Here is a 27,849-nt window from a genome sequence, read left to right as displayed (position 1 = left end):
GCTTCTGGCTCATTGAGTTCTTGTAATCGGGAATTCGGGATACATGTTCCCCTGATCCTCCTCTTTACAGTGGACCCATCGGCATCACTGTAGGACAGACTCAGAGGAAGTGACCCTCTTCCATAAGCAGCCAGCACAGTCACAACTGAAAGCTTGTTATATTTGATGCTTCCACAAAGATTCAATGCATATTGATGTGCTCCCTTCTCCTCCCTGACATTGTTGGCTTTACTGAAGAGAATCAAGATACTGGAGGTAGTTTTTCCATTGCCCTTGCAAGAAACTCTGAGAGATTCAGCAGTGTCTGCACTGCAAGAACAAAACCCTCTCCCTCTTTTGTGCCATAAAACAGTCCATCAGATTTACCTCCCTACCAACAGCACATGGCACATAATGAAAAATGCATTACGCCGGCCATGGCTGCCAATCTTGTCTTTGATGGTCTTGTTTGTTCACAGTAATTTTTTCAAAATGGATATAAAGTCTTACAGCAGATATATTTATCTTCAACTCCACTGGGCAGGGTTCAAATCCCAAATCACGAATAGATTTCTGCACTAGGTGAAGTTGCACATTCAGATCATGGTTTTCTTATATAACCACAACCAAAACCATCATAAACTAACCTCAGCCAAAGTTATTATTCACTAAATGAACAGTCAGCTGTAACTTTTTCATATGCTGAAGAGAAACAGCCTTTTAGCCACTGTTTTCCAGTTTTCAAGTGAACGAGTCAAGAACAGCCTTGCACCAGTGTATTAATCTTGTTTGCTCTCTCAGCCCTGATGCTTCCTCCACAGCAGCGCACTGGCCTCCCCTGCGAGAGCGTGTTCAATTGTCTGTAACAGACTATGCACTGAAAGACCAGTCCAGCTTGTTGGTGTCAACATCCAGCTACATAGTAGGATTGAATTATCAGGTTACCAGCTCCTTCATCTGACATTAAGCTGCATATGGTTCTCCTCATGCCACTTAATCCCCACCAAACTGCAGGCTTTTAGGCTTTTGGATGAAAAGCATAAAAAATATAGTATCATCAGTTAAATTACACTAAGTGATCAATACATTATTTGCATTCTGTGGTTAATTTTGACTGTCAAAATGCTGATATTTTCTTTTACCTATACAATCCCCCAACAACTAAAACAGAATCACACCCCAGGTGTCCATGAAAAATGTACCAGTATAAAATCATAAATTTTGATTGTGTATATTGTGTCATAATAAATTACTGGCTGTGTTTGAGTCTAACATAATTTGATACATCTTGTGAAACTGAGCAATAAGCAATGTCACAAAAGCATAATAACAGCAATCATAATCAAATTCACAATCCAAATATGTTCCCTTTTTTGACTTATAAAAATCTGTTTTTTATTGATTAAACTGAATAGCTTCTTCATGTTTAGAATAAAGTTCACCGGTCTCATACAATCAGGCTAATTTATCCATTTATTCATTCATTTATTCATTCATTACTACAATTGGAGAGTGGTGATTGATTTTGGCATATTTGAGAGCATTTCCGGTAGGATTATCTTATTTCTACTGGATTATTTCTGTTAAAGTTAGTATTTGGTGCTCCCCTCTCCACAGGTAGATGCAGAGAGCTCTGGGTTCGATTACTTGTAAACGGCGCTCTGCTTATAATCCTGTGTGCGGTGCTAGCTAGCGGCTAGCTAGTTACGCAGTAGCAGTTTCGCGTCGGGCAGCTAGTAAAACATTGGATAAATGCCTTAGGAAACATTTTCTCGCCTTCTTCACATGGAATGAATGTTGTCCATTAATTTCCGTGGACGTTTGTAGTTAGAAGTAATTGTGAATTCACCGATGTTCACGCCAGACACATTATTTTCAGCAGCTCCATTTCCCGTTTTGAGCAAGCCAGCTAACGAGCTAGCGCAGTTATAGTCAACTGAAGATGGCCTGTTAGCTTACGCCTAGGATGGCAAATTGGAAGAGAGATTCGAGCAAGGAAGGTAGGCCATGAAATTCGGTGTGATTGGTATTTTTTACACCACAGCGACTGGAAACATACGTTGTCGACTTAACTTTAGTGTAACCTAATGTGGGGGTTGTTAAAATCCAGGATACATTTATATTCTACATTATATTTCTGTTTGTTAGCCAGTAAGCTAACGTTACATCGGGAATGGGCTCCTCTCCCATAGCTCTTTGGTTGGATAGCAACTAGCTGGTTAATAAGGCTAGCTACCCTTAATACTGCCTAAATCAAGTTTTTGACGAGGTTAGTCGTTGTTCACCAAAGCTTACCAGGGAGTAGCTTACCAAGTAATTATTGTCACACAGCTAGTAAACAACTGCTGTTGGTCAGTTAGTGTTTGCTATCTATGAAAGTCGTCAAGGCAAGCTAGCTGAATGTGTTTTATTTTGGTGTGTATTGTTTTGGCTTTGAAATGGATTAGACATCTGTTTTGATAAAATGGAAATGGTAGTTGGTCAGTAAGTCTATGTATGTAGCAACAACCAGTAGAGATGGCATGCATTTTGTTAATTGAGTAATCTAGTCATTGATTTGGCAATGCTCAAATGTAGACTGTTAGTAGTACTGCTCCTACTACTCACATTAGATATAAGGGTATAAGGAATTGTTTTAGGGGATATGACTGTCAAGATGCTATTCAAGATTTTACATTTCAGCGTTAGAGATATTAAAATATCACGTCTACCTTTACTCTGTCAGTGTTCATCACAGAGAATCACCCTGGCTATGGAGAGAGCATTTGCAGTCATCTTTAAATGGTATTGCTGTGAGCTGCTGAGTATCTGAATGGACTGTCTGCTGTTTTCATGGGGGGTCATTGGTTGCTCTCGCAGTGATGCATTTCAAATTTATAGACACATAATCCTTTGGGCCAGTTGATGTATTCTGAAGTGATGAATTGATAATTTGATTCAATTAAGCTGCATCCTTCTCGGTTTTAATATAAACTCTTTGAAATCAGCAGTCTCATGAAAGCCTTGTGATTTGTGTTTTGTAAACTTTTGTGTATCCTGGGAAAGTTGCCTTAGCTTCAGGCAGTCTCTCCACTCCACCCTGCTTCACATGCACACAGATCCACACATGCATATTGGGAGCTGCCCGGTACAACCACAGGCTTTTGCTGCTAGCCATTTAACAGCTTGGCTGCAGCAGGTGGGATAAGAGCCATGTTCAAGTACAATGTGATAGTAGTTGTTGAGGTGAGAAGGTATTACTAATTGTATTTCTTCACGCACTAATTTCCAGCCAAACTAGGGATCCATACACAAGCCTGCCTCTCTATCTTTGAGGCTACTCCCTCCCATCTCAGAGATGTCAAAGTCAAATCACAAGGGAAATTTGGAAGCATGTATGTATGTGAATGTAATGGAAAAAAAAAAATCAGGTACTGTTGTTGGGCCGTGGAATGCTGAAGCAAAATGTTATTTCTTGTTGAGCATTGGCATTTCTTGGAACAACACTTTAGTCTGCCAATCATGGCATTAATATATTGCCAGGGCCTGCCAAAGATAGTATATTTTTAGTTGGTGAGCTTATCTCTCGGTGTTGGTAAAAGAAAATTTCATCTTGTGGTTGAAGAACTTTTAATTGGTAAGCCTCAAGTGATATCTTAACAGTAGGCTACTTCGTAAAAAAAAGTTGTGCGAAAGCATTTACAAGTAGTTATGGTCTGGCTGAAATGGGTCTTGGAGTATGCTTCATGTAATTTATTTTTGCAGTTTTGCCAGTTTGGGCTTCTTATCCTGACACTTGAAAGAGCTGTTGATGATTCTGTTTTTTCACTGTTCCAGCATGATCACTATATCCAGTGATTGGAGATGTCACGCTAAATGATAAATAACTCTGTAGCACATGATAGGAAGAGAAGTCAGACCTTGAGTTTTGGAGGTTTGCACTGATAAGTATCAGGCCTGCTGTGCTCATTCATGTCTCTCAAACCCTGTCCTTCTTTCATTTACTTGGTCATATTTCATATCTTGGTAATATTTCACATTTTCACATAGCACATTTTCAGATTGCCTGGAGTTCTGTTAAATTTCTTGTCCAAGTTAACTATGGCCAAGTTTGTTTCAGGATTATTAAGAAACAAGACCGGTGCTCATTATGTCTTTCTGAGTAGAACCTGACTTTCTGATGAATGCGTTTAGACTTCATTGACTGTGTCTGAACCACTGTTCTGGTCACTCCTAGCCTAGACTCTGCATGGCAAGGGACTAGCAGCAGTGGGTGTGAGCAGCTAAACAGCCAAGACCACCAGTAGCAACATGGCGTCCCGCCAGAGGAACTCTGTCCGCATCCTGTCTAATCGGGAGCGAGGTTCCCAGACCTTTGGCTCCCAGCGGCTCCTGCAGCAGCTGGTGGAGGAGAAAGTCCGCTGGATGAAATGGCAGAGTCAGGTAACCACGGAAAAGCCCAGTATGGTTAAATCCTCTTATCACTCAATCAGTTTTTCATCTTTTCTCTCATGCAAAGAATGTTAAGTTGGCTGTGACAACTTTAATTTTGCAACAAACAGACCAGTAGACCAGTAGCATTGCACCCAATCTGACAGAGCTGCCTTTTTTTTTTTTTTTTTTTTTTTGTGGTAGAAATGTTGCATAGCTTTATATCCACTTAACTGAATGTAAGGATTTTGTTTTTGTCCTCTAATAGAAAGTGGAGCTGCCGGACAGCCCTCGATCAACGTTCCTGTTGGCATTCAGCCCTGACCGGTAAGGAATTCAACTATCTCTTTCAGAATTGTGGAATATTTCAGGAAGACTCAGATTTATTCCTTTGAATTGGAATGTTGTCAGAAAAGATTTATAAAAAAAAATAGAGGCTGACTTTCCCTGTTTATTTACTTAGCTGATTAGTTGGAGCACACCAGCGCTTTTGTAAACTAATGATAATTAATGGATGCAAGCGCTGACTAAGCGCATTAAACAGACTGCAGTCTTTAGTGATGAAGACAGGAGCTGACTCTGGAGCGCTTTGATAATTTCAGTTCTGTGTAAAAGTTTTGACTCACAGGTCAAGACAGTCACTTGACCAGTTTTTATGAGGTGGAGCAGGTAATGAAACCCTCTGTTCTACTTCCATGTTTTGGTGAAATGCTATCATCTATTACTATATGACATAAAATTGCAATTCTGTCAGGATTTTGGTATGTTTTTCAGCAGCTCTAGCCATTTAGTCATAATTACTAAGAATATTTCTCTGCATTTAGTTTTCCCACGTTGTTCATATTGTTACGCCTCTGATGTTGCAGACCTCTGACCATACAGTAAATTCAGGAACAGTCTGTATGCTCCTCACCTGTAATGTGGTGGAGGTAGAGAATGTATTGCATACCCTGAAAAATGTTATTTTAAAGTGATGGGCTGTCAGTCAAAATACGTTATCCTAGCACTCAACAAAATGTATTAGACATTAACAACATATTAGGAAAATCATATGAACCCAATCTATCAATTAAGTTTCCATTTATTTTAATTTGTTATTAAAAGATCTTGTATTCCTTTGCCAATTAAAGAGGCTTTGTAGGTGAGGTAGCAGGTGTACTGTTAGATTGTGTTGTAATAAATTATGATAATTTTTTTTAAAGCAAAATTCCAGCCTGTGCCTTGGAAAGATTTATTGTTCTTTGTTTTTAGTGAAATAGGAAAGAAACAGAAAATACTGTAATTTAAGGACAGGCGGAGAAGCTGAATGTACGGTTTACAGTCACAGTCAACAGTCGCTCTCCACCCTGCTCAAGTATAAAACGAAATGCTAGAAAGTTTCCTGCTAGTTGAGGCTTGTAGGTCTCCCAGGGCGTTCTTGGGATAACACATGTCCTGCTACAGTTAGCCTAGTTCATTTAGCCTAGGAGAGCTTAAAAGTTGGCAGATCAGAATCAGGTAGACAATTTGCTTGACTTACTTATGTGTCGGTGCCTTCTTTCAATTTTCAATCAGAATAAGTCTGCTTTGTCAAACAAATCCTCTGCTATATTGGTAGCCAATTCTGCCGGTTAATACCGCCCTATTCATGGCAACAGAAGTTCCTTCTCGTAGACACAGCTAAGTCATTTTGACAGTGTGGAACACAGTGCACAAAGTATAGGCAATTGTCGGTCACAGTTGGCCAAGTACTGTCTATCAAGGGCTGTGTGCCAGGGACTGTAGACGCCACCGGTTGCTGTCTGGGACTTGACTTGCCTAACTAAAACCTCCTGTTCTTCTCAGCATTGCTTGCATTGATTTCTTCTTCAGTAAATTTACATTTCTGTTTTCTCCGAAATTGAATCGGTCAAAGTTGTCCTCATCAAAACTGTGCTGTTGTGACATCTCTTGCAGCCTCCCTGTTCTCATATATGTTGTGTAGGTTGAAGGATTTAGTTGAGCTTTTTCAGTCTCATCATAGAACCACGCAGCGCCATACCTGCTGACTCAGCCTCACAACACCGCATGTTTTGTGTTTAGTTCCACCAAAATCAGTTTGCATCAAGCATGTAGCACTGATTTTTGGGCGATGTATTGTTTTTTTCAGCAAATGTTCAGATTCAGAGATCAGAATCAGGAAAAACTTTATTTATACCAAGATGGGCAATTCAGTTTGCCCATTTTCATTTTGATATTTAGGCTAATTCAGGGTCATAAGTATGTTTTCAAGAGGAAAGTGACGTACAGTATTCGCTTTTTTTTTGTTTTGTTTTGTTTTTTGTTTGTTTTAGCAAAAACCTGTATTTGACTTCAAAAATCCATACTTTGTCAGAACTCAATCAAAAACACAATTTACTTGCTCCCTGGTAGCTCCCTGCGCAAAACTTGTTAAGGGTGACTCCTGACAGCATCCTGGGTTTACACAATTTACTTGAAATGGACAAAGAACAGAGCTAATACTAAATACAACTCAGTGACCCCAGTCCTAAACTCCGTTAGCACTTCAGCAAATCAGCTATTATACAGATACATATTTGAGATGGATTTAAAAAAAAAAAAAAAACTGAAAATGACTTGCATTATCAGTAATATTAACATGCTAGCTGTATGTTTATATAGACCAGTGGACAGCCATATATTTTTCTAGAAAGACAATTATTAAAGATGAGAAGATAAGAAAAGAGAGATTTGTGGACTAGGCTCTTCATTGATCAGTACTGTGCTCTACCCCCCCCACCCCCCACCCCCCATAGGACCCTTATGGCCTCCACACATGTCAATCATAACATTTATATAACGGAGGTGAAGACTGGAAAGTGCCTGCATTCCTTAGTGGGCCACCGCAGAACCCCCTGGTGTGTGACCTTTCACCCCACAATCCCCGGCCTGGTGGCCTCCGGGTGCCTTGATGGCGAAGTCCGCATCTGGGATCTGCACGTGAGTTTCCTTCTGAAGCATCATCCTGAGTAGTTACTTTAATTAATATTAGATGATATGGAAACATACACACTGGAGGGGCATCGTCCTTTTTATTTGCCAGGCACTTGCCATCGTCACTGAACCAGAATCAGTTTTTATCAAAGCTCTATAAGATCACAAGGGTTAATGTATAGTTAGAAGGATTCATAAAATCTATACTGAAATAAAGAAATAAAATCTTAATGCTTTGGTGTAGTGATTCTAAGTTTAGCCCAACCTTATTATCCCCTGAAATATTCACACTAGATAGTATCACCTTATTTTAAAATATGCTCATTCAGTATTTTGGTTATATATCGTATATTAGGGCAGTATATTGTGTGACAGTAGAAACATTTTTATCGTTTCATGTTTTGTTCTATCATGTATTATGCTGCGTCACAAATTAACTCTCAGGTAATGTATTACAGGAGTTCATATTCTGTAATTTGGACGATGCTTAGCGTTCCTCTGCCCTGCATGTGTCAGCGCAGGCAACATAAACTGACTGTCTGTCTGACTGTATGTACTGACGTACATAATAACAATGTAATTTAAATCCTGTGTGGAAGTGTAGCAATAGCTACGCTGTGGTTGACACGGTGTGTCACACTTCACCAATCACTAAAACACTGACAGCAATGTCATTTTTTTTAACTGTGCTAATGAAGCTCAGACAAAAACAGCAGAACTCATGGCTGCAGCCACTGAGGCAAAACATTCACTCCAAAGCAACATTTTGATTTATTTCTCCCCACGAATTTAGTGACACCTTGCGGTCTGTAGAATTTGGGTATGAGCTGCAGTATCAGAACAGAACAAACCTCCTCAGTTCCACCTGGTTGATGAGACATGAAAACCGGCATCATGTTGTCTACATCAACCGCCACAAAACACAGAGGTCATACAAAAAAGACCTGGGCGACCTCATACCTCCCCGTATGCATTTACCATTATAGAGAGGTGCAGGAAGCCCCGGCAGCAGCTTCTGCAGGAGCCACACATACCTGCAGTGGCTGTGGCAGCGTGTTGTTGCCTGAGGACTCCTTCCATCATTACACTTCTCTTTCACATGTTTAATTTTTCGTTTACTGTTTGTTTACTGTTGAACTGACTGCATTCATTATGGCTAAATAAAATAGTTATTTCGATAACTGATTATTCTGTTGATTTATTACTACAAAGAAATATTTTGACAATTATTGCAGGGATTATCCTGATGGTTATTCTGACAGTCAGAATAATAATAATTATTATTATTAGAATTATTCTGCTGATTAATTGGATAATTTTTAAAAAATATATTTAATTTAATTTTTTTTTCTTAAGTAATAGGAGTTTGGTAAAATTATTTAACTGTTTAGTAGTTATATGCTGTGACAACAGCCTTGCTTTATTCATGATGGGGCAGTCATGATTATGGTAGTCAGCTGGAAGGTAAAGTCATTTTTACTTGGAGCATCTGACCAAGGAAAAGGCCACAGACCTGGTGTCAGTTTGTGAGTAATTATGCCAAGTTGGTCGCCCCAAGAGAGACTGGGTCAAAAAAGTAAAATATCCTGGTTCTGGTCCAGCCAACCACCGAGAAGAAAAGATGAAGGAAGCTGGCCTGACGTGACTGGTATGTGTTGAGTGTAAATGGTATTCTATGGTAACCATAACTATGGTAATTATAGCTCATGCCACAAGAGTAGTTCCACCACCGTGTCACTGATTATGTTGTGTCTGGCAAACTGTCAACTGCCGAAACCAATTCAAGGGTCAATCTACTGGACATTTACATAGCCTAATTTTTAGACATGCACAATAATCATCCATATAAAGTTTATTTCTGCATGAGATTCAGTGTTTCCTGGGGACCCTTCTTACAGTGTGTAATTTGATCATCGTTAATTCTAACTTAGTATTTTGGTCAGCTGTGTAAAGTGAGTCCAAGTGGATATGTTACGTAGACCAGACAGGCTGCTAGGCCAGTTAACACAAATTATTGTTGACAATTTTTTAGTCATTGATAATGTAGAGTAAGTCTTTAAGCCCTAACAGTCATTCTAGAATATTTATTCTTCTCTGCAGGGTGGGAGTGAGAGTTGGTTTACTGAGAGCAATGTTGCCATCGCCTCCCTTGCCTTCCATCCGACTGCTCAACTTCTTTTAATCGCTACCAACAATGAGCTCCACTTCTGGGACTGGAGCCGCCCTGAACCCTTTGCTGTGGTCAAGACCGGCAGTGACACCGAGAGAGTCCGGTGAGGTTTTCAGAACCACAAGGGCAATGAGAGAAATTTGGAGTTGCATGTTTGGAGCACATATCGCTCTTAATCTTGAATGCCCCGCAAGCACAGAGCGCCTCAGAAAAATATTTTTTAACAATGATCTTTATCTGCAGATTCATGAAACTGTGAAAAAATATGGTGGATGGTTTACAGTGGTACAGGTTGCTCATACAATTTAGAAATAGGGAGGGACAGTTGTTTTACATACTATTAGGGGCTGTTAGGAACAGAGATTAGAATGTGTGGTTTGCAAAATAGAAATGGGAGTGATTAGATCACATTTGATCAGATCACAAACTTCAATAGATAGTTAATCATAAAAGTTTCTGAATATGTTCATTTCAGGTTGGTGAGGTTTGATCCTCTGGGTCACAACCTCCTGACAGCGATAGTGAACCCATCGAATCAACAGGTAAGAACTCTTGGATATCTTTGATATCTCTATTGTTCATATCACTGGTTGATTAGACTTGTCAGTGCTGTTGTCTGGTGCTCTTTCAGAATGAGGAGGACTCAGAGGTTCCTATGGACAGTGTTGAGATGCCTCACTTTCGCCAACGCTCCTTTCTGCCATCCCAGCCAGTTCGCCGTACACCCATCCTCCACAACTTCCTCCACATCCTGTCATCTCGCTCCCCAGGGGCTCAGGCTGGAGGCGAGCAGCCACGCCCTGTTGGTGATGGCGGCAGTACTGTTGGAGAATCTCCTGGTTTGCCTTTGGCGCAGTTCCCCAGCTCCGAGCGTGGGCCTCCCTTTCCTGGCTGCACCCAGCACCTGGGCATGGTGTGCCTGTGTAGTCGCTGCTCTGTCAATCGCAGCCCTTCCCTGGTTGCAGATGTTTCCCCAGCCAGTCCCTCTGATCCCAGGGTGACATCTGACACTCTCCAGCCTCCTCCCGCTTCCACTTTCTCGTCAGCTCGCACGGAGCCCAGGCAGCCATCAGAGCGCCCCTCTGCCTTTACCTCGGTCTATTATAGCGCCGGCACTTCTCTTCACCGCACTACACCAAGTGGCGCTGAGCCCCATCCCTCTGCCAGGCCGGGCCCTGACTGGACACGCAGCCTGCTGAACATGAGGGAGGGTGGGGCAGGAGCTAGCATGCTGCCACCTAGGACCAGCTCCTCCTCCTCAGTCAGCCTCCTGTCAGTGCTCCGTCAGCAGGATGCTTCGTCTCACTCCCCTGTCTATACCTCAGCCACTGAAGGGAGGGGCTTCCCCCCACAGGGAGCAGAGCTTGCGGGCAGAGGAGGTGCTGGTACGAGCAGTGGGCATCACCCATTCTGGGATGGCTCCCGCAGCAACACAGCCTCCTTCCGCAACGTGCTGCAGTGCAACTTGAGCCGCTACTTCATGGAGTTTGACCGAATGCAGGACCTTGAGTCACCACTAGGGGGTAGCGTGGGGGATGGCACCCAGGAGCAGAGCCAAGAGTTGCTGAACAATAACATGGACCCAGACAGACCTGGGCCATCCTCCTCCTCCCCCACCATCATCCACTACCAGCCCCCCCTCCCTCCTCCTCCCTCCCACAGCTTGGAGAACACTGTTCCTCCTACAGCCTCTCGAGGCCATCTGAACCGCTGCCGGGCTTGCCACAATCTGCTGACCTTCAACCATGACTCTCAGCGCTGGGAGCGTACCAGCCAGGCCTCCTCCACCTCTGCCTCCACTCTAGAGCCCTCTGCCTCCTTCTCTTCTTCATCCCCCTGGCAACATGAAGAGGGCAGGAGGGTGCTAGAGGTGCAGACCCAAGATAGGAGGGCACCACCAGAGCTCAGTGAGCAGCAGCTTCCTGCTGGAGGTGGAGGAGCAGGATCAGTGGCCTTCCCCATAGCCCCATCCTCCACCCAGCCTGGCGAGCAAACTGTGGGCTTGGTGTACAACCAGGACACAGCGCAATGGGAGAGGGTTTATCGGCAGGCAGCTGCTAGCCGCTCGGCAGAGCCACCGGAGGCCTTAAGCCAAGAAATGCCTGTAGATCCCCCAGATGAGGACTCACTGAGGAGGTACAAGCTTTTTACTTGTTACTTTGATCGTCACTTACTGGAAGCCCCCATTAGATGAAAGTTTATGGTCACATTTTAACAGAATGAATCCATTTTGTAGCCGTTTTCTTGATAGTAGCCTGTAATCTACGTGTTTCTGTCCTACAGGAGACTGTTGGAATCATCTCTATTGTCTTTGTCTCGCTATGACGTGGCAGGATCCAGAGACCATCCCATTTACCCTGATCCAGCCAGGTACTCTAATACGCTTGATATACTGTGATCCAGACAGGTACTCTAATACACTTCATTTACCCTTATCCAGACAGGTACCCTACTGCACATGGCATTTCCCAGTCGGGCTGCATGATTATTCAAATCAAAATTGCGATTTGAACGAATGCAGTATTTAAACCACAAAATACTGCGCTCTGTTTAATAACTTAGATTTTTAAAATTTCTCCTTTTAGGGTCTTCTTTAAAATCGTTAAACAAATGCGTGTCCATTGGAGAGTAACTCTGTAACATTCATGCACACTGCATAAACTGCAAATGCAAGCTTGCTGACCAATCAGAGGCTGCCCAGTGCTAGCAGTCATTTCAGTAGACTCAGTAGTAGTGTACCAGTGAACCACAATGTGAACACAATTAGGGTCAGAAAGATAGAATAGAAATGATCGTTCTGGTATCATCAAAATCTGAATGAGGCCTTCCTATACCTCCTTCAGCTAACTCCAGTGGGTTTCTTTGAGGTTTAGGCTGCTTTTAAAACTTTGTGCGTGTTGAAACTGCTGGACAGTAGTATTCAAGCTATTGCTGCATCACGTGAGGTTGAAAAAAAATTGTTAAGTGGATGACTGGAGACCAACTGGCTCAGTCATGATATTATCTCTGCTAATAATTTTTAAAATTTTCATTGTAATATTACACTGTAGGACTGATTCAGTCATAATGAAGTGTCTCAGGCTACATTCACACTAAGTGTCCCAAATCCATTTTTCCCTTCATGTGACAGATGTGAATTTTATTTATTTATTTATTTATTTATTTATTTATTTATTTATTTCCCAGAGCAGTGTGATCACTAAAAAAAAAACAAAGGAAATCTTTAAATTTCACTTTGGGCCACATCTGTATGTGGTTGTAGATCCAATACATTCGTGATTTGCGGCAATGCGACGTCTAAGCGGAGTCTAACTAGTTGGATCAGAATTCGTGTTGTTTTTCCTCAAACTCTACAGCGCATGATGCTGTCATGAGTCTGCTTTTGCACTCTTGAGAAAAAGATGGAGGACAGCAAGAACGATGGGAAGCCACCTTCTACAGCAGACAAAGTCTCATACAACCTCCACTACAGAGATTCCTTAAAATACATGCTTGGACCACAATTTCACCAGCTTCCGTGATGCACCATTGCACATCTGAGACATCATTTGTTTTTCATTTGCGCATGTGAACTGTAGATATTGTATAATTGATGTTGGATATTGGGTAATTTAAGTGTTACCCATAGTAGGTTTAATTTCAATAGGATGAATGATGTTTACTTACCTGCAGTGAGAGTAGGGTGTTGAGTGGCATCCAACTGATTTAACAGAGGCCATATTCCAGTCTTTTCTCTGCACTCATTTTAACTTGTGTTGATGGGTCTGCGTCTGTACCACCCAAACACTCGATAGCAGTGACAGTTTTGTAATTTGCATAACAACCAAACATGGATAAGGAGCGAATCAGCTTTGCTGATCAGCATTTTGTCTATATACAATTACATGTTTGGAAAAAGTCAGCATGTCAGCTATGGCAGCAGCCTTTGTGGGCTACACCAGCACTGCAGTCACCACAACACTGTGATTTCAGAACCAACTAACAACCCTGAAAATTATGTGTGCTTTTTGGAGACTTTTTGACGCCAAAATCCAGACCAGACTCAAGCTCTTCCCACAGCTTCCACTGCTGTGTAAATGCAGAACTCCCCGTCCCATTCCCAGAATTCACAGTGGAGAAATCCATGAAACAAGTGACCACAACAACTGAATCAGGCAGCACTAAGCTGAAAAGGCCATGTTCTTAGTCACAAATGGTATGGTAAGAAATGTAAGCAAACATGGGTCAATACAGTGTTGCTAACATCTTAAGGGCTTATCCATGGCTCCCTTTAGTGGTTGGTTTAGCTTAGCCATTGGCCTGCAGGCACAAAACCTAGCAAAGTTTGTCTTTGGTTGGCCTAAGTAGAGGGACGGAGAAGTGACATTGCAAAGAGTTGACATACAAAATTGTTGCTGACCTTGATAACAAAAACTTGTCAGAAAATTGCACAGTTTTAGACAAAAAAGGCAGAGGTGAGTTAAAGGACCATACCAGTGATTTTGAATTTTGCTCATTTACTCACATTTTACATTGCAACAAAGCATTTTGCAATATGTGGGGATACTAAAGACTCAAGAGCTAAGTCAGTCAGTTTGACTTTTTGGTTTAAACGCCCGCCTTAACATATTCTGCTTGTGCAACTAACAAAGTCCTCACCAGTCATAAACCACAGAACTTATAATTTACTGTGTAAAGCAAACGTTTCCATGGTGACTATTTTCCGGTGGAGAGACTGTTTCACTCCGTCCAATTTCAAGTCATGAAAACACTGCAGCTTTTTGGAAAACTAGTGTGAACAACATTATTACAGTAATGGAATACTGATGTGAAGAACATCATCCACACACACACACACACACACACACACACACACACATATCTATATCTATATCTATAGATATAGATGGATAGATAGATAGATAGATAGATATATGAGAGAGAGAGAATGAATGAATGTAACCCAATGGCTTGATAGGAAAAATGATATTGGAGTTCTAAAATATGACAGCTTGCTTTTGATCAGCGGAAGTCAAAGATCAGCAGAAACATAAAGTATGTACAATTTGTAGATACTATGCAAAATCACTGGTATGGTCCTTCAAGGCCTGTAATGTGAGCATAGCTTTTGGTTCAAGGTTCAGGTTATTTGAAGCTCCAATCAATGCGGAGCAGGTGTTGATTGACTACACAAACCCCCTTCCACTGTGTTGTGCTGTAGACAGTACCCTTACTACCCCTTCTCAATACATCTAACAATGCGTTTGAAATCTGAAAGGAGAAAAAAAAAATAAAATAAATCTTGCTACGGGCAGATTTCTTTTCAAACTGAGAGCAGCCCTAAAGCTGTGGTCTGTGCTGTCCAGGCTATCTCCAGCAGCTTACTACGCCCAGAGGATGATCCAGTATCTGTCCAGGCGGGACAGCATTCGCCAGCGTTCGCTACGCTACCAGCAGAACCGCCTGCGGGCCATGTCTTCTTCCTCAGACAGCCCAGCCAGCAACCCCTCCAGCTCCATGGACAACAGTGATGTAGACTTTGAGGAACTGGAGTAAGTTCCATTCTACATCTCTTTCAGGGTTAAACCGTGTTTTTTTTTTTTTTTTTTTTTTTTAAACCTTTTTTATGTAGAGCTAAGTGTAGTCAGAGCTTTGTCTTCTGTGAGATGTATTAAAAATAAAAAAGGTGAACGAGACAAATGCTCGGTGATGAGATAAATACGTTAAATATAAGTACATTTACTCAGATTACTTGGTTACTGACATAACTGGATGCTGAGCCCCACACTATACAAACCAATAAACATTACAGGACTGGCATGTGCAGAAAATATGTTTAGAGTACTGTCCCATAATATTTGTTTGAACCATCAGACTTTTTTACAGAGTTTTTACATACCTTTGAATCCAACTACAGACAAATTACTGCCTCATAGAATTTTCATATGATCTGAACTACTTTAAGGTGACCAGGAGCAAAACTATTTTGTGTTTCTTAATTTTTAGGTAATAACCTAAACTTGAAACTCCTTTCAGCCCCAAAATAATAAGTCTCATTTAATTAATCAAATAGTGTCTAAGTCATGAACATTTTAACATTCTTTTGCATGATCACAGCTGTTGTTTTCAAACCACTGGTAATCTTCTTTCCCAGAAGTGGCAAACTGAAGTTGAGCGTATAAGGCTGTGTCCTAACCGCATCTGTCACGTCTGTCATGTAATCATCAAATGGAACATGGAGTTTCAATGATCTATGAGCAAGAGCACTTTCTTTAAGCTTTACATTGTGACAGATTAAAAAAACAAAATGCAAACCTTCTGAAATTTTTTTATGTAGGGTTTGATGATGTCATGAATATCTATACCAATACCATTTTTATTACCTTAATATTTGGTTGGTCATAACATTTAGGGGACTTAAATTATAATGTGAAATATAAAAATGCTATCCTTGCACATTTAAAAGGCCACATTACAATTGAAATAATCGCTTACAGTTTGTGTATGAGTGCTCCTATGTTACAATGAGCCTTATGTTACAATGAGCGCTAGATTGCTCCTTAACCAATAGGTATATGATACTGGAGCTCTGTGGCATTATGCGCACCTCAACTGACAGATGAGACAGCAGAGAAAAGCATTATTTGATCCAAACAAATCCACTCAAAGCTGCACTTATACCATTAGTGGCCCGGGACTCAGAATACACTCTTTTTTTCTTTCTCTCTCTCTCCTCATGCAAGTGGTTGTGTTGTGTGAAGACAATTCACATTTTAAGCGTGAGCAAAACGTTTTGGTAATTACATTTTGCTAAATGTTGTTAGACATGAAGACCTTCACTATCATGTTAGCATTTTCCAAGGATTTTTCTGGTGTGATCAGTGAGAAATGGAGACTGAGCAGAGAAGTAGACTGACTAAAAGTACTGATGTCTTTAGGCTGTAGAACAATATAATGCACGTTGGTAGTGTTGTAGTCATTACGTCGTAACTGAAGACAAATCAAGACAAAGACCAGAGCCAGTCAAGTCTGAGTCAAGACCAGGATTTTGAACATATCAAGGCAAGCCCAAGACCAAAGACGGTGGAGACCCAAATCCAGACCAAGACCTGAACAAATCAAATCCAATTCAAAACTGTTACTATAAGCATAGAGTCTACAAGACAGATCTTGTGCTACAGAGCAATCAAACTCACAAAAAAGATAGGCTGTATAATTTAGCCTATCATCCGTCCATACATTCTTTCATACATACACCCACAAATCAAAATACCGTATTTCCATACATCACAGACAAAGCATATGCAGCAGAAATAGTCCTTGAGCATAAAAAGAACAGACTGGCAGAACATGTCCTGTCTGCAACCAATGGACACAGCAACACTGGACAAATTGGCTACGTGTTGGCTCTGACACACACGTACGTTTTGTTCTTGCGCACCATTGCGGATCCATGGATGCGACAAGAATATAATGGTCATTTACACATGCGTGTGAATGGAGACCTCATATCATGAAATTGTAATTGCACATGCAGCTGGTCTTGAAATAACAAGTCTGCATTCTTCGAGACAAGACGTCAAGACGAAAATACGTCAGAAAATTCCAAGATAAGACTCGAATTCATAATGTGTTCTTGAGACCAGAATAAATCACAGATACCACAACAGGCTACCATCATCCTATATAATATTACTGCTACTAATTATGTTCTTTTATTAATGACAATTACGTGTACAGTCAATAATCGGCCTTCAGTTATTATATACACTAGTATTAATAAGGCTTGGCCCATAGCCAAGGGAGGCCATCAATTTCTTGATACATCCATGGAAGTTATTCTTGTACTCTTGAAGTTCATGACGGCGACAAATCAAAATGGAAATTGCACTCAAAAAATTTTCAATTTATTGAATATTCATTGCAGCCCTAGTCAGTGCTACCCAAAACAGGTGTTAACTGCATTTTCACCTGACTGTAGAGAATTTTTACTAGAGGTATTTCTGGTGCTCATAACCAAATGGCTTTAAAGGTCAATACCTGTCTGTGTCCACATTTTCCTGTACATTAGTGTTTACATTACAAGCTAATTACTTTACCTATGTACTAAGCACTGCTTGCTTAGGTCTGATTGTGTAGTTTTACCATTGTTTTTTTTGTTTTGTTTTGTTTTCCAGTGATAATGGAGATCGAGCGAGGCATAGGACGCCACGAAACGCCAGAATGTCGGCGCCCTCACTGGGTCGCTTTGTCCCACGGTCAGTCAGCTCTAACGCTACCTGTACCCAGTAACCCATAGCTTTAGCCCTACTCTTGACTTTCACACTTCTCAACTCTTTATGGACACAACCGCTCTTGCAGTCAGCTTGTAAATGCTCTATCTGTTAAGAGTCCCATGATAACAATTAAGATGCAGGAATGCATGATTCTGCATATAGTCCAAGATAAGTGGGTTTAGCAGTCAGATATGCCAGTTTGTTTTCATTGTACTGTGCATGATGAATTAATATATATTTTACTAGAAATAGTAATTTAACCAAGGTTTGGTTGGTTATGATGTTTTTCTCAATGCCCTCTAGGCGCTTCCTTCTTCCAGAGTACCTGCCATATGCGGGGATCTTCCATGAGAGAGGACAGCCTGGTCTGGCTACACACTCCTCTGTTAACAGAGTACTAGCCGGTAAAAATATATTTCAGACTACTACCAGACTACTACTACTGCCATCCCCCCTCCCCCAGCCCCTGGGTAGCCCCTCCAATATTGAACACTGACAGTGCTTTTTGTATTTCCCCAGGGGCATCGATTGGAGACGGCCAGTCTGCAGTTGCCAGCAACATTGCCAACACTACCTACCGTCTGCAGTGGTGGGATTTCACCAAATTTGACCTGCCCGAGATCAGCAATGGTACAACAGCTCTAGCCTGCACTTTTCACTGCCTTGGCTTGTGGAGTTTTTGTGGATGTTACTGTTATTATTAGACCAATATGTCAATTTGCTGATACCTCAGGTCAATTAAATTACATAAAAAAAAATAGGTATTAGCCAGTTATTGTCATTAACCAACAAAGTCATCAAGATTCCTCTCTAACCACAGCTACATATAAACATACTATGAAGCCTGCAGTGATTGTTTATGAGTGCGTTGACAGGTGTTTACAGGTGCCAACTTCATGACCTTTCCTCAAACACCACTTTAAGGCAAACATTTGATGCAGTTTAACATATCCATAAATATTGTGCATAGGGTGCCATTCTGTTTGTTGAGTGGATCTGTGCTTCCCAGAGAAGGAATGATTTTGCTGAGCCGAGGGATTCATTTTCTGTCTATTGAGTAATAAATTAATTGACATCAAAGCTGCACTAAGCAATATCTGACCACTAGAGGTTATTGAGAACTCGAACTCTGTGAACAGAGTCAGTCCTGCTTCCGGGTTCATGGTAGTTCCCTTACACAAAACTGGAAATGCATTCCTTATTTTCATCCAAAAACACATTTTTTAGATGAAAATGAGGGGTGCATTTCACTCTCACAAGGCTCTTGTTGGATTATATTGTTTCTGACCATCAATTCAAAAATGTGATGAAGTTGCAGATGTTCAGCTCCAAGTTAGCTACCTTGAAAGAACCTTTTCTTTCACAGCAGTGCTGATTGCAGCGACAGAGGTACTTGTATGATTGAAATTTGGTTATGTTTATCTGTAGAATGTGCAGGTTCAGAGATGCTTTAAATGACGTTGAAGTGGCAAAGGGGGTAAAGTGGAGAGCAGAGGAGGAGCTTACTCGGGCCAGTATAGAAATTTACAAAGCTTAAACCAGGAAATAACAACAGGGTGGCTGTAAATTGTACGGTGGAAAAAAGACCCACAATGATGAATCTCACATTGCAAGGGGCCATTTTACTCAGAAAAATGCATGTAATATTGCTTAATGTAGCTTTAAGTGTTTCAGCACTATTGTCCATATAGAGATATCCACACAAAGTTTACAAACTAAATTGAAACATCCATGACTTCTGAATCTTGGCTCAGATGTTAGCCAAAGCAGTGGAGAGGTGGATTTATTGGTGGATTTATTGACTCAAAAAAGGGGAGGAAATCTGGTAAATATTCTAAAACATACTTGGGTATGGTCTTTCAGTTTAAAAATGACACCATCAAACTACAAAGACCCTTATCAGTTGAATTACTAGTCCAGAGATGCTGGGTAATGACTGTGTGTCTGTCTATATGTGTCTGTCTGCCTCCTGCACAGCCTCAGTCAATGTTCTGGTGCCAAACTGTAAGATCTACAACGATGCAAGCTGTGACATCTCTGCAGACGGTCAGCTGTTGGCTGTCTTTATCCCCAGCAGTCAGCGTGGTTTTCCAGACGAGGGCATCCTGGCTGTCTACTCTCTGGCCCCCCACAACCTGGGAGAGATGCTCTACACCAAGAGATTTGGTATAGTTATTGTTCAAATGATCTTCAGCAGTCCAACATCTGCTTAATGCAGCAAGCACACAACTAAGATTTCAAAGCCGACGTTTTATCAAGATGTTTAATTCAGGAACAGCAACAGATTCAGTAAATCTTTTAAGTGTAACATAGAATATCTAATAACTTAACACCAATGTTAATGACCTGATTTCTTTTCTGTGACACTGTATAAAATCTATGGTGCATCCTGGGGGTGATAGGGAGTAAATATGGTTGGCTAAAATCGAGCTGGCTGGTGACATGGGAAAATAAATGCAACTTAATTTAAATAAAAATAACTGCATTCATTTTTAATTAGACGAGTTCTGGAGTGCCAAGATAAATTTCAAATAATTTTCCTCAGTTTCTTAAATACAAAAAACATTGAATTGTCTCATGATATTCGCAGTTGGACTAGCTTAGCCATTGTGATCAAGTTTTAAAATTTTCCCTCTGACAGGTCCAAATGCTATCTCTGTCAGCCTGTCTCCAATGGGCTGCTATGTGATGGTTGGCCTAGCATCTCGTAGGATCCTGCTGCACCCCACCACCGACCACATGGTGGCGCAAGTCTTCCGCCTGCAGCAACCACATGGTGGAGAGACCTCCATCAGGGTGAGACTGCTGTGACATTACCACTAGTACCACTGCTAATCCTAATTGCTGACATTATTGATGCTTTTCCATTACATTGTATAGGCCCCTCTCACCTCGACTCCACTCACTTTACTTTTCTGGATTTGCCCCACCAGCCGCGTGTGTTAATATCGACTAGTTTGTCCTCACTTCTCCACCAGAGCCCCACACAAGGGATTTTATTCTCCAAAAAATCAGCAAGACCAGCTTGAAATGGCTGTTTCTTATGTACAATATTAGTGTAACCAAGATTTTCCCTGAAAAAAAATGACATGGTTAGATTATCCACTATGACATAAGTTTGTGAAACTTTTGTCATATAGGTAAATCCAGAAAAGTAAGTCCTGCTTGTAAGCAGCAACCAGCGGGGCTTTACTACTGGTAGAGCTTCACTGTTAAGTTTCTCTCTGACCAGTCAGTGCCCTACAGCAAGTCAAATCACATTTTAGTAATGGTTCAGCTCACACAGAACCTCGATGGAGGTGGTTTCTAAAATATTGCAACTGCTAGAACTGTTATGACTACAGCAGTCACATGCTGGGCAGACTTACATCAGGGTGTAACTACTCTGGCAGTGCTGCTGGTGTTTTGTCAGGGGTAGGCTACCTTGTTATTTTACAAGACCTGGTGTACCACAGTTTTCACTTAAGCCTCTCACAAGGAAAAGCTAATGAGGTTAGCATTAGCTAACTTGATTTTGAATTTTCCTACTGCCACAGCTATGCCTGCTGTGAAAATTTGGGCTATTACTGTCTACTTCTCTGCACAGAAAACTGTTGTTTTTCCATCATTGTGATTAATATTGCTGCCTGGTCATATTAGTATGAATACTGCTTATACTAGTCTGAAGCTAATGCTCCTAATTCTCCTGCTATTACTGGTAATATTACAGTACTGTTTGGATCAATTGATGGAAACAGATCTTCTGTAATCTGTATTACTTCTCCACAAGGGAACTAGGGCTTCATGATTTCTGGGAATGCTTCTAATTACTGATTATTCTGGTATTTTTAGAGTCGTTCTTATCTGCTTTTGTTGGTTGGTTTCAGATGGTGTTCAATGTGGTTTACCCCATGGCTCCAGACCAGAGACGCCACGTCAGTATCAACTCAGCTCGCTGGCTACCAGATCCTGGAATGGGCCTGGCTTATGGAACTAACAAGGGAGACCTGGTCATCTGCCGACCTGTGTGAGCCCTCTTAACATTAACATTAACATTAACAAGCAGCAGTACTAGAGACTTGACTCATGAGTGTGTTAGATGAAGCAGTGTTAGATGTTAGGTAGCCTAGCAGTTTGTGACAGGTTTTTTTGAGGGGAGGAATGTCCTTGGATACTCTCCCAACCTGTAGAAAGGTTCACGTGGCAGGAGGAGTCAAGCTTTTCTTCCACCCCCTCTAAAATGTCAAGTTACTGATATGATTATCTTAATGGTCATTGTGAACAGGAAGACCATAAATAGGAGCAGGTCAATTAGTGTTTTAATGAGGTCATGGTCAGGGTGATTCCACAAAGAAATCCCTCCTCTGTTATTAAGACTTCCTCCATGGAAGTGAATTAATGACTTGTGTGCTGTGCCTAGGTTCTATCGTAGCGATGGTGAGAGCCCAGGAGAATCAAGCAGCGAACCTTTATTCTCTGTCAACAACAGTGGAACCAGCCGGACCCGTGGCTCTGACAGACCAGGGTGAGAAACCTTATCCTGGTATCCCACATAGGGCTGCTCAATCAGTCCCCATTCATCATATTGCAATTCTAGACTTGCACAATTAATAATTGCATATTTTAACATCAAAGAAGTGGTTGTTAAATTTTCTATTCCCCAGAGAGTCACAGAGTATAAATCAGGTGTGAGAAGTCATAACCTTCCAGTGCACAGTGTGACCAAAATGAGAATACGATGGAGACTCAGCATCTCCAGTAGAAAAGGAGGAGAGAAACATTAGACGATTTTAAGACATAGTGACAAGAAAAGTGGAAAAGGCTATTTTAGCTATTTTAATAAATAATGAACTTGCATAATACAAATAAGCTGCATCAATTCACATCATCACTTTATTTTGAAAATAGGTTTGCTTCGGAATTGCTTCAGGGGTTTAGTTTGTGAAAGTGGATTTTCAGTGGGTATTGGAAGATAATCAGGTTTCAAACCAGATGACAGCAAACGAGCACAGCCTTGGTATAGTTTGCCTTGAGGTTGTATCTGCACCCCAAAATAAGGAAGAAGTAATTGTTTGTTTAAATGTGGTAAATGAGGCCTAAAATAAGAGAGTACTAAAATATGACGACATTAAGAGTAAAAACCTGCACGTAAACATAACAATATATCTTAAGTTGCTATCATGCAATAGAATAATTTTGTTACCTGAAACCAAGACAAATGGTTATTTTTATTATTTTCACACTTCAACATTTTGCAAAATGATCAGAATGTAAATTATTAATTCTGCAGCTCTAATCTAACTTTTTTCCCTGTTGTTTTTCAGGCCAAGTCGCTCAGGCTGGAGACTGGACAGAGATATGGGTTTGATGAACGCAATTGGTCTCCAGCCCCGTCATCCCGCCCCTTCAGTGACATCACAAGGAACTCAGACACCAATCATACAACTACAGAACGCCGAGACGCAAACAGAGAGGGAGCTATCAGAGCCCAGTGTCTCCCAGCCTGCACTCAGTACTGACACACAGATACTATACTATCATCTTTAATATACCCTACAGGCTACAGATACTGTACTAATATACCATGTAATATACCATGTAGCCATGTATGTATACATACATGGCTTGTAGTGATATCACTGCCTGGTGACACCACCAGCAAACAAATGGTCAGCCGAGTCAGTGGAGGAAGAGAGACTAGCCTTAAATTAGCCCTGTAGTTCTCATATAAACCATTCTTGAGGCCCTAAGCAAACCCCTTCCTGCTCATCTAAACTTGTTTAAATTAAATAAGGTGTGGGCAGGCAACTTTAATCTGCGCGTTTGAGAAGTTATATGAAAGAAGTTTATTTTGAAACAATCAAACATTTTACCCCAAAACAAACCAAATGGAGAATGAAACTGCACGCTCAGTGTCACTTGCTATTGGAGATGTTTGATTAGGCAACATGACAATATGTAAATGTTGGACATGAAATAATAAGTGTCAGTAATTTTGGAGGCAGAGAGGAAGGGTCACATTTTCATTTTTATACAAAGTGAGATTTTAAACTTTCATGCAGTCTGCTGTACAGGAGTCAATATGGCAGCATCAACATCTCACTGCAAGCCATCAGTAGATGCTATACTACCCTGATAAATCCTACTAACTCAATATACCACCCATATGTCCTGTTTTGATCTACTAATGACAAATCACTACAGACACACAGGATAGTTAAGACCCTCCTGATTCTAAAGACTCCCATCTTCCATGCTGATAAGCTGACCCATTGTCTCTAGCTGATGTTGTGTGTTAAGGATATCAGCTGTTTTCATAAGGGCCCTTGAAATGTGTTACCAGTCACCCCAGCATGATGTTGTGTCTATTCTCAGCAGATGGCCGTCATGATGGTCCATCCACAAGCCGTTTTCCTGAGGGGCAGGGTGAAGGTTCCCAAACCAGCAGAGCCCAGGATGGGTCCCAGGGGGACGCCTCAGCAGAAGCAAATTCATCCACAGCAAACAGTGGTACTCCTCTATTTTCTGTCAACTACTACTTGAAAAACTTGTCAACATATTTTTATTTTTGTTTATCAATTATTGATGTAAGAACTGACCTCATCCTTGAAACTTTGTATACATCTTTACTTTGTTTCATTTTTTTATGAGAATTCAGCCTATTAGCCCATTTACACCTGGAATTGAAGTGTTTCTTTAGATCAGATAGCAGTCCGATACCACTCATCCACTTAAAAAAGCGCCAAAGATGATTTGTGCACTATGTACACTCGCCAAGCAAATTGAAATGTTTGTGTAAGGCACATGTAGAGTCTCCCAAAACACTCTGTCCCCAGCCAGTACAATCAGCCATCAATTGCATATGGATGAGATTCATTGCTGTGTTATGAAACCAGATAACTAATTGTTCCCTTTTCAGAATCATAGGGGAGGGCAGTCAGATTTCCATACATTTGCAGAAGATGCATTTTTTTATGTCAGATATAATGTATTGGGTCAAATGTAAAGTTAATATGGATAAATTATGTCAACATACAGTCTGGATTCAAGTCTCATACAATGCCAGGTATGAACAGGGCCTGTGTTACATAGGATGTTATTGCCACAGTCAAAATTCAAAGTAAAGCTAAAGACAGTTTTGCTTTTGTGTCAACACTATTTCCAAGTGAAGTGGATTATAGACTGTTCTCTTACAAGTTTCACATGTGAAGCAGAAAGTCAAGTGAGTGATCCTGGTTCAGTGTGTCTGTAGACACAGTATCTTGTTTCTTACTGATGTGTTTTCTTTCCTGGGTCCAGGAGAGTCTTCGGAGTTCAGCTCAGGGGAAGACGCTCTAGCACGAATCCGCCGACTGATTGCTGAAGGTGGTATGACTGCCGTGGTCCAGCGGGAGCAGAGCACCACCATGGCCTCCATGGGAGGCTTTGGAAACAACATTATCGTCAGCCATCGCATCCACCGTGGCTCCCAGACGGGCACAGGTTCCAACCGGCCTGCTACCGACCCTTCCATGACCCCTTCCTCCTCCTCAGGTCCTCTCCTCCTCACCTTGCCCCAGGCTCAGACCCAGCCCTACCCCCATCCTCAGGCCCAGGCCCGTCCCCAAAACTCCAGCCCCTCTGAAGACCAGCTGGCACCCATGTGGGGTTCCACGGTCCTGCCTGAACCCCAGCCCTCTGGCCTCTCTCTGGCTGTCGACATGGACGATGTTTTTGATGGAGGACGGATGGACGATGACTCCCTACCAGGTCCTTCCTCTTCCTCCCTGCTCTTGTCTTCCCCCTCTTCATCCTCCTCTTCTTCGTCGTCTCATAGTCCTCTCCCCAACAGCAACAACAGCCATGTGAGCCCAAACGGTTACCCTGGCGACCCTTACAGCAGGTAGTTATCCTATTGGCCAGGAGAAGCAGAGCATTGACCAACATCACAATGGGCGCTCCTCTAAGCCTTAACTCTCAAAGAATGGGTGCTGCTTCGACTCTGCACAGGGTCTCACGCCTGGAAAAGAAGGGGCACAAGCCCACATCCCATCCAGCAACCCAGTCTCCCCACCCCCAACTGACCCCCCCCACCCTTCGATGGCATTGCTGTGCACTTCCTCTGCACTTACAAACTGGACTGAAGCTGAACCGCGATCATTCCATGTCAGAAAGGGCTTCTACTTGAATGAAGGCCAGCCAACGCTGAGCTTCTCTCTGCCCGTTTCTTAAATATCAGCAAGATGGAAGACAAGGTTCCTCTCATCAAAGTGCCATGTAGGGGGGCTTGGCATCTCTTTCTCACGCACACACACACACACACACACACACACAAACACTTACTCCGATGTGCTGCATTCAGTGCCATGTGATATTGAATATGATGTGAAGTAGTGCGTGATTAAAGTGTTCAAAACAGTGAATTCAGCACAACTTTATTTTGGAACCTGTTTTATACCATGTGTAATTACAATATCTGATCATTTTGAAACTTCTTGGAGGCTGTCTGCCTGTGGCTGGACTCTGCATCTTGGCCTGCAGAGATGGAGGACGTTAACCCTGTGATAATGTGGAAATCAATCAATGATAACTGTACGGACAAATGAGACTGAACTAACTGATCTACTGCATGTTTTTTCAATAATGCTGCAGTTCGTATTTCCCAACAAAACAAAAGATAATATTAAAGGCTGAACAGGAGAAGAACTGTTTTCTGTGGGGGGAGGAGACTTGACACACACATCCACACACATGCACACACACACCCCCCTCCCAGTTGCACTATGGTGTGTGTTTGCTGAGAGAAGGCGAGCCACCTGGGCCGGGTGGTTGTGTGTGCGCATCTGTGCATGTTAGAGTGTATGTTTGTTGTAGTATTGGTTGATAGACGTGTGTCTCTGGGCTTTCACAAAGGACTCCACAACAACAGTCCTGCACCCTTAAACCCATTGTTCTCAATGGCTGACGCTGTGCATTGATTAATATTTCAGCGCACCAAGCGAAAAGGTATGCACACACCATCTCCTGTGTGTCAGCCGCATGTGTGTAGTAGTGCTAGTTTTTGTGTTTGTGTGTGTTAGTGGGGAGGGCAGGAGGCACATGTAGCATCTCTGGATTCAGTTTTTATTTTGCCTGAGGGCGTGGCCTGTGGGAATGAAAACCGTGGGGGCGAGGCTTGCAACAACTCGCCCTGCCCTCCCTTCCCCTCCTCCCTTCCCCTCCTCCATTTCCTGAACTTGGAAAACCACAAAGAAAACTTGAATTTTTTGATCAAGCGCTACTTTTCCTTTCTAGCCTGAAATGAACTGTATAGCCCTACATAACTCTGCTGTTGTTTTTTTTTTGTTTGTTTTGTTTTTTGTTTTTTTGTTTTTTACACATGTGCTTTGCCCAAATGCTTTAGAGGGTCATGTACTGATGTACTGATAGTGTTTAAGTTGTCTATGTGTGCGTTTGGGATGGAGGGGTGGGGTGGGATGGGGTGAGGGACTGACACCACATTGTAAGTAATGGACCTATGAAAATGAAGATGTAAGGAGGGAGAGCCCTGATCGGAGCTGTCCAGTGAGACTTTGCGTCATTCAAAGACAAAGCTGTTTACTTTTTATTTTTTATTTAACCTTTTTTTTCTGCAGGTTAGTCCAGTTGAGATCAGGGATCTCTCTTTCCGGGGGCGACCTGGCACGGACAGCTGCTGCATGTAAGAAAAAAAAAAATCTGCTCACTCTGTTAGTGACGTACAGAGAAGGACTCAGAAAAAGACAAGTGGAAGAAAAAGTTGCAGCAGGTTAAAAAGAACCAACTGATCTGAATGCTCCTCCTGGCTTTACTTGATTAATGAACATTTAAAAAAGAAAAAAAACTTTTTTTTTTTTTTTTTTTGGCTGATCTCATGTCTGTTTTCTCTGTGTGAGTGTGTGTGTTTGGGTTGTGGGGGTTGATGCACGCCCCTTGTCCTGTGAATGGTTAACAGTATCACCACACTGACAGCATTGCAACCGGAATACAAAGGTACATTTGTCTCACCAAATATCCCTGCTATGTCAAACTAGCAAGTTTGTACAATTCAGATGCTATTCTTTGCTTTGACTTTTACGTGATGTAATTAAAGAGCTTTGAGAGTTT

The 27,849-nt window shown here is 41.7% G+C and overlaps 1 protein-coding gene across 3 annotated transcripts; it reads left to right on the top strand.

Annotated features, from left to right (window-relative positions):
- The first annotated feature begins 1,669 nt into the window (after positions 1-1,669).
- On the top strand, positions 1,670-27,849 carry ambra1b (autophagy/beclin-1 regulator 1b). Of its 3 annotated transcripts, none has more exons than XM_030053425.1 (19): positions 1,670-1,979; positions 4,196-4,401; positions 4,658-4,716; positions 7,164-7,347; positions 9,442-9,614; positions 9,987-10,053; positions 10,143-11,647; positions 11,795-11,881; positions 14,857-15,042; positions 17,668-17,748; positions 18,070-18,170; positions 18,286-18,396; positions 19,744-19,932; positions 20,408-20,562; positions 21,633-21,772; positions 22,166-22,270; positions 23,070-23,257; positions 24,124-24,255; positions 25,045-27,849. In XM_030053425.1, the coding sequence occupies exons 2-19, from the start codon at positions 4,270-4,272 to the stop codon at positions 25,629-25,631; spliced, it is 4,182 nt and encodes a 1,393-aa protein (XP_029909285.1). In that variant the 5' UTR covers positions 1,670-1,979; positions 4,196-4,269; the 3' UTR covers positions 25,632-27,849. The 3 variants fall into 3 exon arrangements, with proteins under 3 accessions (XP_029909285.1, XP_029909284.1, XP_029909286.1); XM_030053424.1 differs by having other exon boundaries at positions 24,121-24,255; XM_030053426.1 differs by lacking the exon at positions 14,857-15,042 and having other exon boundaries at positions 24,121-24,255.

Source organism: Myripristis murdjan, chromosome 6 (assembly GCF_902150065.1).
Source record: "Myripristis murdjan chromosome 6, fMyrMur1.1, whole genome shotgun sequence".
NCBI classification, from domain to species: Eukaryota; Metazoa; Chordata; class Actinopteri; order Holocentriformes; family Holocentridae; genus Myripristis; species Myripristis murdjan.
This window is presented reverse-complemented; position numbering and strand designations above follow the sequence as displayed.